The following is a 13,386-nucleotide window of genomic DNA, read 5'->3' on the forward strand; positions in this document are numbered from 1 at the left end:
TTATCATTTAACCTCTAAACTAAACAGTGACATTAGTTGTTTCACACATTTCATTTTGAAGACCTTCATGATTGTGGTGGAAAGTGTAAAAAAATATGTATGACAACCTTTATTTGACTTTTATTTGACTAATTGGCCGCAAGTCATAGCATTATTGAAAGACACTTCAAAGTTATCAGCACAATTAGCAAAGCCAGTTCAGAATAGAATGGGCAACTCCTGACCAAACAAATAAATGCAGTGACTGCTGATTTAGCAAAAATTATGAAGCCAGATCAAACATGGTTTAAAGATATGGAGGAATGGACCTTATATAAGAGGCGTCTGGCCTTCCGTTACTTGTACAGAGGCAACATGGGCAAGCTTCTGGTCTGTGTTGGTAAGCAGAGGAATTAACTGTAACTTTTGATTAACTTTGAAATGTAATCTATGTGTTCAAACGAATGGTTTAATAATATGATTCAGATGCACAAAGGCTAATTTATACTTGATATGTATTTTTTGTATACTGTATATATAAATTACTGTTGAATACTATCTATATGCTTGCAAATGGGCAGTCTCATGGCTCTGGGTACACCTACAGCAAATTATTGATTTGATTTAGATGCAGACGTGTTGCTTTAGCCTGCCATATTTTAATCTAACAGCTGTAATTTTCGACCTGAACCGGAAAACAAGTGACAAAATCAGCTTAGGGTTTCACACCCCTTTAAAGCTGCAATCTGGAACTTATTTTAATGATAGATAGAGCATGCTAATACAATACAATACAATACAATAACCCCTCCTCCTCTCTCTCTCTGTCTGCAGGACTGGCTCTCCTGCTGCACGTGCAGCTAGGTAAGACCAGTGGCGTAGAGTAACAAAGTACATTTAAAGTACTGTGCTTAAAGTAGGCTACAATTTTGATGTATTTTTATCTTTACTGGAGTATTTCCAATTTGAAAAAAGCCGATCTACGAGCTTGTAGATTTGCTAATTTCTAAAAGATTTGTATACATTTTATACATTTGAAAACATGTGAAAAGGGGCGTTCTGCGTAATGAGTACTTTAAGTTTTGGTACTTTAAGTACATTTTGATGCTAATACTTTTGTACTTTTACTCAAGTAAATTTAGAATTCCAGACTTTTACTTGTAACAGACAACAGAGTATTTCTACATTGCAGTATTGATACTTTTACTGAAGTAAGAAATGTGAGTAATTTTTCCACCATTGGGTAAGACGTTGTCCACTTGGTGTGATACTACGAATTGAGGCCACGTTTTACTATATTGAGTGCTCGAGAAGCAAAACATAATTCCGCACATTGTCTTCACTTTCAGCAAAAAAAGTTTTTTTAGTATAGTATTTCATGGTATATAGCCACATTTTAGTTACTTTGTGCAAATGAATAATAATAATAATAAATGTATTAAAAGGTGCGCATGAGTTACAGTATATCTTGTGGCCATAGAATAGTACTAGAATAGTACTTTGAGCACTCAAACGTGGCATCAATATAGTTTTTTTTTCTCTCTCTATATGGCCACTCCAGAGCTCTGTATGATACTCTCAATTGGCAGGATAAAAAATAACAACAGGCCTAAACTGTGTCTTTCGTACCTTGTAGGATCCTCCTACATCCTCTCCTGTTATTTCACCAACTGGGGACAGCACCGTCCCGGTAGAGGGAGTATGACGCCCAAGGACATTGATCCATGTCTCTGTGACCACCTCATCTATGCCTTCGCTGGAATGGCAAATCACATGATCACGACCACCGAGAAGGACGATGAGCAGTTCATTAAAGAGTTTCAGGCTCTCAAGAACCAGTGAGCACGTGCCTGTGCACGCACACACGGCACACGCACACGCACACACGCACACGCACACACACACACACACACACACACACACACACACACACGCACACACGGTGAGAACTCAGAGTGTATTTTTTGTTCTCCAGGAATAGTAACCTGAAGACCCTCATGGCCATTGGTGGATGGGGCATGGGCACCACACCGTGAGTATTAAACAAGAGGATCAATTACTCAGGAAGCCTCAGCAATGGGTAAAAGCACTCATATGACTCTCTCTCTCTCTCTCTCTCTCTCTCTCTCTCTCTCTCTCTCTCTCTCTATCTCTCTCTCCCTCCAGGTTCACAAACATGGTGGCCAGTCCTGGTAACCGTCAGATCTTCATCAACAGTGTGATCAAGTTCCTGCGTCAGTATGAGTTTGATGGTCTGGATATCGACTGGGAGTACCCAATCGGAGAGTACAAGGGGCTCTTCACTGTCCTGTGTCAGGTCAGCCTTCTATCATGATCAGCAGCAATTATGACCTCTGCCTTGTCACAGTTGTATAATAGTTATGAAAAGATTTCCTAATGGAAGTATACACTTAAAATGCATATTTTAAGAGCTTTTTGAAAAAGTCCAAAAATAGCCTATTTCCCGAATTCCCCCTCAGACCTGTCGGAAGAACAACTCGTCACAGAGAGAATTTTTCTGATGTCACTACTGAAATAAATTGAGATATACCTACACTCTTATAAGTAAATAAATACATTTTTAAACTTCATTAATGAACATGACAAACGATTATGTTTGCTATCACACTTTTTTTTTTTTAAGAATTCACTTGAAGTTAAAAACAATGGAAGGGCTGGAAGGGCTCCACAGGCGAAATGTATTTCCTGTGTTGCTTACATTAGTATTGCTTAATGTAGACACCTTCCAGTGTTCACAGATGATGTTTCACTAATGTACAGTACTATACATACTGTTGTCAGTAGCAGCTACAGTGCTTATAGCTACTGGTAGATAGTTACTGGCCTACAGGCTATTGCACTTGCCTGCACCTTTCTAGGCTCTCTTTAACCTGTTCTCTCATCTCACTACATATCACAATGTCGTCCGTGAACATCATAGTCCAGGGTGTATGTTAATATAGAGTACAGTATAACTTACTGGTGGTTACTGATAATACTGACACCCTCATCTTCCTCCATCACCACCTGCTGTCTCTCTGAAGGAACTGATGGCTGCCTTTGTGGCTGAAGGTAAGAAGACCAACCGTCCTCGTCTGATGCTCACCGCTGCTGTCGCTGGTGGAAAGGAAAACATTGGCCCTGCATACCAGATTCCCGAACTTGGAGCGTCAGTATAGATAACTCACAAACACACATTAAACACAGAGCACATTATGTGGATTAACATACAAACATATACACACTACTAGTGTACTTCTTTACAACACTGACTCCTGATTTCCTTTCTAGTATCCTGGACTACTTCCATGTGATGACCTACGACTACCAGAGTGGCGACACTCTTACAGAGAACAGCCCCCTGTACAAGATCTCAACTGACCATGGATGGGATCGTGAATACTACAATGTGGTGAGTGTCGAGGTTCCTCTCTGCATTTGTATATAGTGATACCGTATGAATTAAATGGCCGTACAGAGTGGCTGGTGATGCCAGTATGTTTCCTTGTCCATAGGATTACGCTATGAACTTCTGGAAGAGCCAGGGTGCTCCAGCTGAGAAGCTGCTGGTTGGTTTCCCTAGCTATGGCCACACTTTCCTTCCGTCTACTTCCAACACAAACGTTTGTGCTCCACAAATTGGACCCGGACCTCCTGGACCATACACCCAATACACTGGATTCTGGGCCTACTATGAGGTAGGGTTGCCGCTGTGTGGAGATTCTCCACCCATTTCATAAAATCATGACAACACTTGTGTTAACGGTAACAATGAATGTGCATGTGCATAGCCTGCTTTATACTGCACTTTGTGTGGTGTCTGATTTAAATAACTTCATTGCTGCTGTTAACCAGTAGTTGTCTTGGGTGATAGAAGTAGACAGACAGACAGACAGACAGACAGACAGACAGACAGACAGACAGACAGACAGACAGACAGACAGGCAGGCAGGCAGGCAGGCAGGCAGGCAGGCAGACAGGCAGGCAGGCAGACAGACAGACAGACAGACAGACAGACAGACAGACAGACAGACAGACAGACAGACAGACAGACAGACAGACAGTACATCCAATCAGAGAGTGCTACTTTAACAAACAGGTAATAATAGTGATAGTGCGTGTACTCAAATGACTGTCCCCTCGAGCTATAAGATCTAAACTCTGCAGGCACTGGCTCATGTGTCGCACACTCCAAACGTGCCTCCTATTCCAATAATGTAACGTTGTTTATTTGCTTAATGGATGGCCCAAACTACACAGTTTACTGATTGTGTCAGCGGTCTGACACAATAGTTTGATTATTCATTTACATTATTAGATTAATTATTGTATTATTGTTTTATAACTCTATAACTAAGCTTTGTTGTACATGCATGTGACAATAAAGCACCTTGAACCTTGAACAAATCTCTACCTTCCTTCAGATCTGCGACTTCATTAAGAAAGGAGCCACTCAGGCCTGGGATGCCCCCCAGGATGTGCCTTATGCCTTCAACAGCCATGTCTGGGTTGGATACGACAATCCCAAGAGCTACCAGATCAAGGTGCAAAATACGTATTCAACATACTGTAGCCTATGTGATCAGTCAGGGGTCTTTACAGTGGGCCCCAGTGCAGGCTATTTAGCATACAGATGTGTATTTCATGTATAAGAGCCGAAACTGACCCTGAGACCTGAGTGATTTATACTATTATTTTATTTTTTGTTTATTATGGTTGTGTTTCAACCAAGGGGACACAGTATTATTATTGGTATTTGCATATTGTGGTGGTATTTTGTTTACTAATATTAGGTATAGTTTATTTGAACATATTTTTTACACAAAGCAATCTAAAACTCTGTTTGGAAATGTCCCTCAGGGTACTTGTTGTCACATTGTGTAGCTTACTTTAGCCTCAAATGAAGAAGGAGGAGGACCCTCAAATTGTCTGCTGTTTCATGTGGGACTTTGTAACCACTTTGTCCGTCTACAGGCCGAGTGGCTGAAGAAGAGCGGTTTTGGTGGAGGTTTTGTCTGGAGTCTGGACATGGATGACTTCAGCGGAACCTTCTGTGGCCAGGGAAAATTCCCACTGATCAGCACCCTCAAGACCGGCCTGCATGGAGCCGGATCTGGTAACATGCACTCATCACGCACGCAGACACACATACAAAACCACACCCATACTTCTACCCATATTCCATCAGAGTTCCATCTCTTCACACTTATATTTTTGTCCTCTATAGCCTGATCTAAACTCCACGAATGCACAATCCTTACAAGTTGTACCTCATTGTAAAGGTGATGACTAATCAGGATTTCCAACACAATACCAATTGGTATTATTGAAGGGGAGAAATAATCGACCGAAGTAATGTTTCAGATGTCTTTTTTTAGTATGTAGTTGGGCGCTGGTGTCATGCACGGAAAATAGCAGATGTATACGAGCTCACAGTGCGTCGCTTACAGATCTGCGATTTCTTTCCGTGTGTGACAACGATGCACAATGGAAGTATAAATCCGGCATATCTGTCACACAGGCTGCAACGTTCGACCACAACCTCTGCCCCCAGTCACCCCCACCCAGCACCCACCTCCCCAGCCCCAGCCCAAGCCCCAGCCTAGTGGAGGCGGTGGCGGAAGCAGCGGTGGCGGAAGCAGCAGCGGAGGAAGCAGTGGAGGATCTGGATGGTGCGCTGGCAAGAGTAACGGACTCTACCCAGACCCCACCAACAAGAACCACTACTACAACTGCGCCCAGGGACGTACCTATGAAGAGAACTGCGCTGCTGGCCTCGTGTTCGATACCAGCTGCAACTGCTGCAACTGGCCTTGAACGAGGTCACGGTTTCACTGTGTCTTACTTGTTCTCTAGGTGTATTGGAGCCTGGGTGTAAATAGTCTGTTAATCCAAGACAATGCTGTTTAGCGATCACTGATGGAAATAAAAGTAAATGATGTTATTCAAAGCAACTGCGACTGTTTATTTTTCTTGTCTGCCTTTCTCTCATCCAGTTGTTATGTCTCCACTTGAGTGTTAATCAATTCCGAAAGGTTCCAAACAGTACAAAGAAGTTGTTTATTGCAGCACTGCAGTATCACAGATAGGGCAGAGTCTGACGATAAGGTTTTTTATTGGAGGGCAAATACTTCTCAAATCAACTTTACTTGCTCCATCTATATTCGGACTTGCCCTGCCTATAGGGGGTGCCATTGCCGGTACAGGCTTCTAAACTAAAATCTATTGCCTGCTGAATGTGAGTAAATACTACAGAACACAAGTTTCTTCAAATAACAGTATCATCTACAGTATATTTCAATCAATCAATCATATTGTAGATGAAAATAGGTTCCAAGTTTCAACTAACTTATTTGAGGCATTGAGCAGGTAAAAGCAATATGAACCTAACAAATCAATCAGTAGTCATTTCAGATCAGACATGTGAGCTCCAGTCAGACTAACCTTTCACACTGGTGTAAATTAATTAATGTACTGTTGCTTTAAGACTTAGACTAAGCATCACCTAGAAATGAATGACATCATCTCTGACTTTTCTGATCCACAAGCTGACAAGAATCACACTGACTCGCATGTTAGCTACTGTAGTATAGCTGTTTTGTTGACACGCAACTCTGTACTATGCTCTCTCTCTGTGTGTGTGTGTGTGTGTGTGTGTGTGTGTGTGTGTGTGTGTGTGTGTGTGTGTGTGTGTGTGTGTGTGTGTGTGTATGTGTGTGTGTATGTGTGTGTGTGTGTGTGTGTGTGTGTGTGTGTGTGCGTGCGTGCGTGCGTGCGTGCGCGTGTGTGTGTGTGTGTGTGTGTGTGTGTGTGTGTGTGTGTATGCTTGTGTGTGTGCGCGTGTGCGCGTGCGTGCGTGTGTGTGCGTGCGTGTGTGCGTGCGTGAGTGAGTGCGAAATTGAATGTAGCGAAAGCAAGGCAATCCAACTAAACTTAAAAATGTTATTAGACAATCAAAATATGTTTGTATCTTGTGTGCATCAGTGATTTGAAATATATATATATATAAAGTGATTTGAAATATATGAGTCTTAGTCACTTTGAAGAACATTTCATCGTCACACGCGAGAGAAGACTGCCAAGGTTGGGGAAATGGTCAACATTTTCAAGGGTGATATATTGAGGGCTATCCTGAACCACAAGTGTACGTGCTGTGATAGTGTTGTTGTCTGTTTATTGAAGCTCCATGATAGTGGTTTACAGTATACAGATTTTCTTGTATTGGTGATGGTATCGTCCTTTAAGTTCAGTAGGAATTATCCTTTTTAACATCTGAACAGTGAAATTAAGAGCCAATTATCTTACGCTGCTTAGCGCCCAGCGAAAAGTGCATTCCATATTGACCACCTGATGCAATGATTAAAGTCACACTTTTTGCCAGCGTTGTCTAACCAAATGATCTTGTGCTGATTTAAATTCACAATGCTTCGCAGTGCGACACATTGTGAGCTTGTAGATCAGATATTTTCAGTGCCGCTCTAGCAGCAGGTGACCAACCAAGTATAGCGAATAATGTATTTCCACTCATGTGCATTTATGAGAGCTGTGTGAGGAGAGAGAGGGAGAGACATCTTCATGCAGCTGATGTGCCAAGATATCACATATGTCTGTAGGACATGAGACATTAGGCTACAGTGATTCTGACCGCAGTAAATGTCAATGAACTGAGTTAGGACACCTCTCGTTTCAATGTTTCGGTGAGAATGCTGCTCTCGTAAATTTCAAGCTTGCATGCTTTCACTTCATGCACGAGGACATTGGTTTTGTCGCTATAAAGGCGCTCTGTGTGTCTTCAGTTCTGATCTCCACCACTTGAATAGGATTGCCGCCTCATGCCGCAACCCAGAGCCAACATTCTGATTGGTTGTATTAATGTCAAGCCCAAAACACATAGCCTTGGACCAGACGAATCTGCCAGTGCAAAAAAAAATTGCACTCTGCGATTTGGGTGTGGCACCGCTCCGTTGTGAATCCATTTCCTGCTCCAGAAGTCTGGGGTGACCAATAAGGGCCCATATTCAAATATGGGAGACTGTGATTGGTAGTTGGTTGTAGGTCTAACCAATTGCGTCCAGAGCCATTGTTTTGATCCCACCCCCTTGGGAAAAAAACGTCCTGATAGAAGCACCAGACTCATATCCACGCAGTGATATAGTCTGGCTACGCGAGGCTGCAAAACACACCCATGACTAATTCAGGTCGCACCCACATACAGGAGCCCTGTAGATTGTAAAATTCCCTTGGACACACCCCCAAGGCGCAAGTTAAGACCATGCACCATGGGAGAGTTCAGCTGTTAAAATAGGGCCCGGAATATTTCACAAATGTTGTTTGTGAAGGCACGCAAAAGTGTCACGGTTATATGGTGGAATGTGTAAAAACTTTTAATGACAACCTTTATTTGACTTGCAATTGTCAACAAATCATATCATTATTAAATGACATTTGAAAGTTATCTGCAAAATAGAAAGTGCAACTCCTGACCAAGCGAATGAAAGAGGTGACTGCTGATTTAGCAGAATAATGAAGCCAGATCAAACATGGTTTACTGATATGGAGAGGAATGGAACCTATATAAGAGGCCTCTGGCCTTCAGTGTACACAGGCAACATGGGCAAGCTTCTCATCTGTGTTGGTAAGCTGAGAAATTGTGGTTGAGAACAAATTATCCCTTTGTTTTTGCAGAGGAAATTAACTGTAACTTAGATTAATATTGAAACAGACTCTATTCTTGTGTTCAAAGATTTGTTTAACATTATGATACACATGATGCATGTAGAGCTTTAACCTTTTAACAAAAAACGTTTTATTTTAACAAAAAAATTGCACTTAACCTACCTTTAAAACAGCAATACAGAACTTGTTTTAAACTTTTATAACATAACATTATTTTAAACAGTCTATTGTAAAGCATGTCAACAGTCGGCCTATACTTTATACTAGTACATCTGCAGTGGTTGGAGGTGGTGTCCCTCCCCTTCCTTTGAGAAATGTAGACCTTGGTGTTGGGTAGCACACCATACTGGTTGACAAGTAGTTCTGCCTGAAGCTCATGAGAACAGTATGTCCCCTGGCCAAGGAGGGATTCCATCTTGGTATATATTTGGGGACCTTATGTGGGACCTATAGGGTTTAAATCCCAGGTAGTAAATGGAACTTAATGCATTAAGTCTGAGTGCTTTTCCTTACTGAACCCCTTTCCCCCTGTGTCTCTGTCTGCAGGATTGGCTCTCCTGCTGCATGTGCAGCTAGGTAAGGCTTTGCCCACTTGGTGCGATACTCTCAAATTGCAGAATAAACAACAACAACAAGACCTAAGTGCATCTCTTATATCTTATAGGATCCTCCTACATCCTCTCCTGTTATTTCACCAACTGGGGACAGTACCGTCACGGTGCCGGGAAGTACATGCCCACCGACATTGACCCATGTCTCTGTGACCACATCATCTATGCCTTCGCTACAATGGACCAGAACATGATCAAGACCTTCGAGTGGGACGATGTGAAGCTCTATGGACAGGTCCAGGCTCTCAAGAACAAGTGAGTGCGCGCGCGCACACACACACACACACACGCACGCACGCGCGCGCACACGCACACTTAAAAAGGTGTGAGAACATGCATTTTATTATTATTGTTTTTGTTCTTCAGGAACAGCAACCTGAAGACCCTGCTGGCCCTTGGTGGATGGAACTTTGGCACTGCAAAGTGAGTATTAAACAAAAGGATTAATGACTGAGGAGCCTCGGGAACAGGTAAAAGCACTTGTATAACTCTTCTTCGTGTGTGTGTGTGTGTGTGTGTGTGTGTGTGTGTGTGTGTGTGTGTGTGTGTCTCTCTCTCTCTCTCTCTCTCTCTCTCTCTCTCTCTCTCTCTCTCTCTCTCTCTCTCTTTCTCTCACTCCCCCCAGGTTCTCAACCATGACGTCCACTGCTGCTAACCGTAAGACCTTCATCGACAGCGTGATCAGGTTCCTGCGTGGGTATGAGTTTGATGGTCTGGATATCGACTGGGAGTACCCAATCGGACCTACCAAGGAGGCCTTCACCGTCCTGTGTCAAGTCAGTCTTCTCTCATGTTAAAGCCTACAATATCTTATATTACTTCACGTCGTAGTTCCTGCACAGCCTTACTTCTCTGTGTATTCTTGGCCTACTGGGAGTGTGCATGCAAAGTTTGACGCTAATCGTTCCAGCGGTGTCCAAGATTAACTGTCCACAGTCGGACAGTCGGACGGACGGTCGGACACACGAACACGCGGACAAAGGCCAAAAACATAAGCTCCGTCTCCGGGCCTGGCGGAGATCATGAGTAATATGTCACTGGAGAATAGATATTTCTACATAGAAAACGTCCAACAATATACAGTAAATATAAGTAGGAGTCGGATAAATAAGATGAAGCTACCCTTGAGGATAATAATACTGACACCCTCATTGTTCCCCATCACTACATCGTGTCTCTCTTCAGGAGCTGGTGGCTGCCTTCGAGGCTGAAGGTAAGAAGACCAACCGTCCTCGTCTGATGCTCACCGCCGCTGTCGGTGCTGGACAGGGAACCATTGATCCTGGATACCAGGTTCCCCAGCTCGGAGCGTCAGTACAAATAACCAACACACTCTCACTCCCCAGACGGCCTACAGTGACTTATTGGGACAAATGTGACAAGGGGCCCTATTTTGCGCGTCTTAAGTACCAGGTCTTGTGTCTTAACTTAAGACCTGGAGGCGTGGCCAATGCTGTTTCACAGCCAATGATGATGATTAATATGTCTGTGTGGGAACTGGGAATGAAAATTCTGCACGTGCTGAACCAAACGGTTTGCTATGCATACAGTTATACCCCTAGTAACTACATATTTTTTTAAATATAGTACTGAACTCAAATATATATATCATATATCAAAGAAAAAGAGTTTGCGCACTGTAGCTGCCTTCTATGAATTTATTGTGGTATCCACCAGAACAAGTGACGTGTCAAGCAACAACGCTCTTCTTCAGACTGATTGGCAAGACAGAGATGTTGTTGTTTTTTACCCCCAATAATCTGTTTCAATGGGCATGACACCACTGCACACAGGGGAACTCTGCTTCAGAAATAAACCCTGACTCCTTCTTACCAGTGTCCTGGATTATTTCCATGTGATGACCTATGACTTCCACGGCTCCTGGAACAACAAGGTTGGAGAGAACAGCCCCCTGTACAAGGGCCCCGCTGACTTGGCCGCTTGGCAGCAACAATTCAATGTGGTGAGTGAGGAGGTTTCTCTCTACATGTGTACATTGTAATACCGTGTGGATGAATGTCTTTGCTGTAAAGAGCGGCTGTTGATGCTTGTATGTTTTTTTTTTCGTGTCCATAGGCTTGGGCTATGAACTACTGGAAGAGCCAGGGTGCCCCAGCTGAGAAGCTGCTGGTTGGATTCGCCACCTATGGCCACAGCTTCGTTCTGGCTTCTTCCGAAACTGCTGTTGGTGCTCCAGATGGTGGCGGTGCACCTGCTGGACCCTACACCAAACAGACTGGAGTCTTGGCCTACTATGAGGTAGGGTTGGCACGGGTGTGGCGATTTGCCGACCAATTCAATTAATAAACTCATGACAACACCGGTGTTACCGGCAACATCGGAAGAGAGATGTCAACAAGACATGCGGAATACGGAAGTAATCTGACGTGACAGCAGGTCAGAGCAGATGCACTTTACACAAAGCTCTCGTTCTTAAAAACTACTTATCGAAAAAATATCAGCTTAGCATGGAAATGCTCAGGATCCAACTCCAAAAAAAGATTTGATAGTGTTGTCAAACTATTATACAGCTAATTTAGGTCAAATAGCATAGGCTTACAATGGAGATCATGCCTTCGAGAAGGGGGCATTTGCCGGTGTAATCTATACAGAGATTTTCTGATTTTCGATTGTGGACAGCACACCTCGGCGATACACAAGCCAAGGTGTGCTGAAGTCAACCTGTGCTTGAGTTATGCATCAGGCAAGCTTTCCCCCTCCTTCCCACAATATATATATATTTTGTATTGATATTCTTTGTCCTATTTTTATTCTGACTTATTATTACATTTTTCTTCCACACTGTTGAGGAAGCTCAGGGTACTTGAATTGCACAATGCCATGTTGCTGTATTGCACATGAATGTGACAATAAAGCAACTTGAACCTGTTGTAAACCTCTACCTTCATTCAGATCTGTGACTTCCTGAAGGCTGGAGGCACTGAGGCTTGGGATGCCCCCCAGGATGTGCCTTATGCCTACAACAGCAAAACCTGGGTTGGATACGACAACGTCAAGAGCTTCGGGATCAAGGTGCCAAATTTGTATAAGATTTGTAGCCACTGAATACTGTTTCCTGTGGTACTTTTTTAACCACTGGGTCCGTATACAGGTAGACTGGCTGAAGCAGAATGGTTTTGGTGGAGGTTTTGTCTGGACTCTGGACATGGATGACTTCAGCGGCACCTTCTGTGGACAGGGGAAATACCCACTGATCAGTGCCCTCAAGACAGGCCTGGGAGGAGCTGGTAACATGCACTCTCACACGCTCTCACATGAAAAAAATGAAACACGCATGCTGTAATACTTCTACACTGACTTTATCAAATCTTTTGAAAACTGTCTTTATCCACCATCTCTCATGCAGCCTGCACACCTCGCGCTCAACCCCTGCCCCCAGTCACCCAGATGCCACCACCTCCAGGAGCTCCATTTTGCTTTGGCAGGAGTGACGGACTCTTCCCAGACCCCAAGAGCAAGACCCAGTACTACCACTGCAACCAGGGACAAACCATCGTACAGCAATGCCCTTCAAGCCTTGTGTTCGACAACACCTGCAAGTGCTGTAACTGGGCTTGAACAAGGTCATGGTTCCACTTAGCCTTTATAGTTGTTCTTTGGGTGTATTGGAGCTGGGTGTAAATAGCCGGTTAATCCAAGGCCAAGCTGCTATGGCCCATGTGAGAATAACATTTCTGTCTAGCGATAACTGACGGAAATCAAATAAATGATGACATTCAAAGCAGCTGTTTAAGTTATTTTTCTTATCTGCCTTTCTCTCATCCAGTCGTTATAACTCCACTCCATTCTAAAAAGATCCAAACAGTACAAAGAAGTTGTTTTTGATTGATTGATTGATTGAATGATCTTTTACATTCACAATAATAGGCTATAATTTACTTAGGAAAAAGGTCCTGTGAGTTTACACTTATGCAAAAGACCAGGCTTTTCCTTACCTCCCATCCATATTTTGCATTGGCAAGCACAAAACTATCATCTTTAACCCATTAAGACCTGAGGCCGATTCTAGAAATGCCTTCTAAATCAGTATGTTTCTCACACGTTCACGATTTTTAAAAAATGTTCAAAAATAGCAGATGTACAAGCTCGCAGCGTGGCA

General features: G+C 43.2%; 3 protein-coding genes across 5 annotated transcripts in view; all 3 read left to right on the forward strand.

The window, feature by feature from the left end:
• LOC308083072 (engulfment and cell motility protein 2) overlaps nt 1-13,386 on the forward strand; it is a 302,126-nt gene that overhangs the window by 170,636 nt on the left and 118,104 nt on the right. The window lies entirely within an intron of this gene.
• LOC308081770 (acidic mammalian chitinase-like) lies at nt 295-5,796 on the forward strand (the record flags this gene model as incomplete). Its single annotated transcript, XM_080423394.1, has 11 exons — nt 295-379; nt 814-843; nt 1,616-1,817; nt 1,961-2,011; nt 2,146-2,296; nt 3,024-3,148; nt 3,271-3,391; nt 3,495-3,677; nt 4,404-4,523; nt 4,954-5,095; nt 5,501-5,796. 11 exons carry the CDS (start codon nt 295-297, stop codon nt 5,794-5,796), a joined length of 1,506 nt encoding a protein of 501 aa, XP_080279520.1.
• Nucleotides 8,590-12,845, forward strand: LOC308081771 (acidic mammalian chitinase-like; the record flags this gene model as incomplete). Its single annotated transcript, XM_080423395.1, has 11 exons — nt 8,590-8,614; nt 9,202-9,231; nt 9,320-9,521; nt 9,633-9,689; nt 9,892-10,042; nt 10,452-10,576; nt 11,103-11,229; nt 11,343-11,525; nt 12,180-12,299; nt 12,379-12,514; nt 12,634-12,845. 11 exons carry the CDS (start codon nt 8,590-8,592, stop codon nt 12,843-12,845), a joined length of 1,368 nt encoding a protein of 455 aa, XP_080279521.1.

Source organism: Gymnoscopelus braueri, assembly GCF_963280865.1.
Source record: "Gymnoscopelus braueri genome assembly, chromosome: 3".
Lineage (NCBI taxonomy): Eukaryota > Metazoa > Chordata > Actinopteri > Myctophiformes > Myctophidae > Gymnoscopelus > Gymnoscopelus braueri.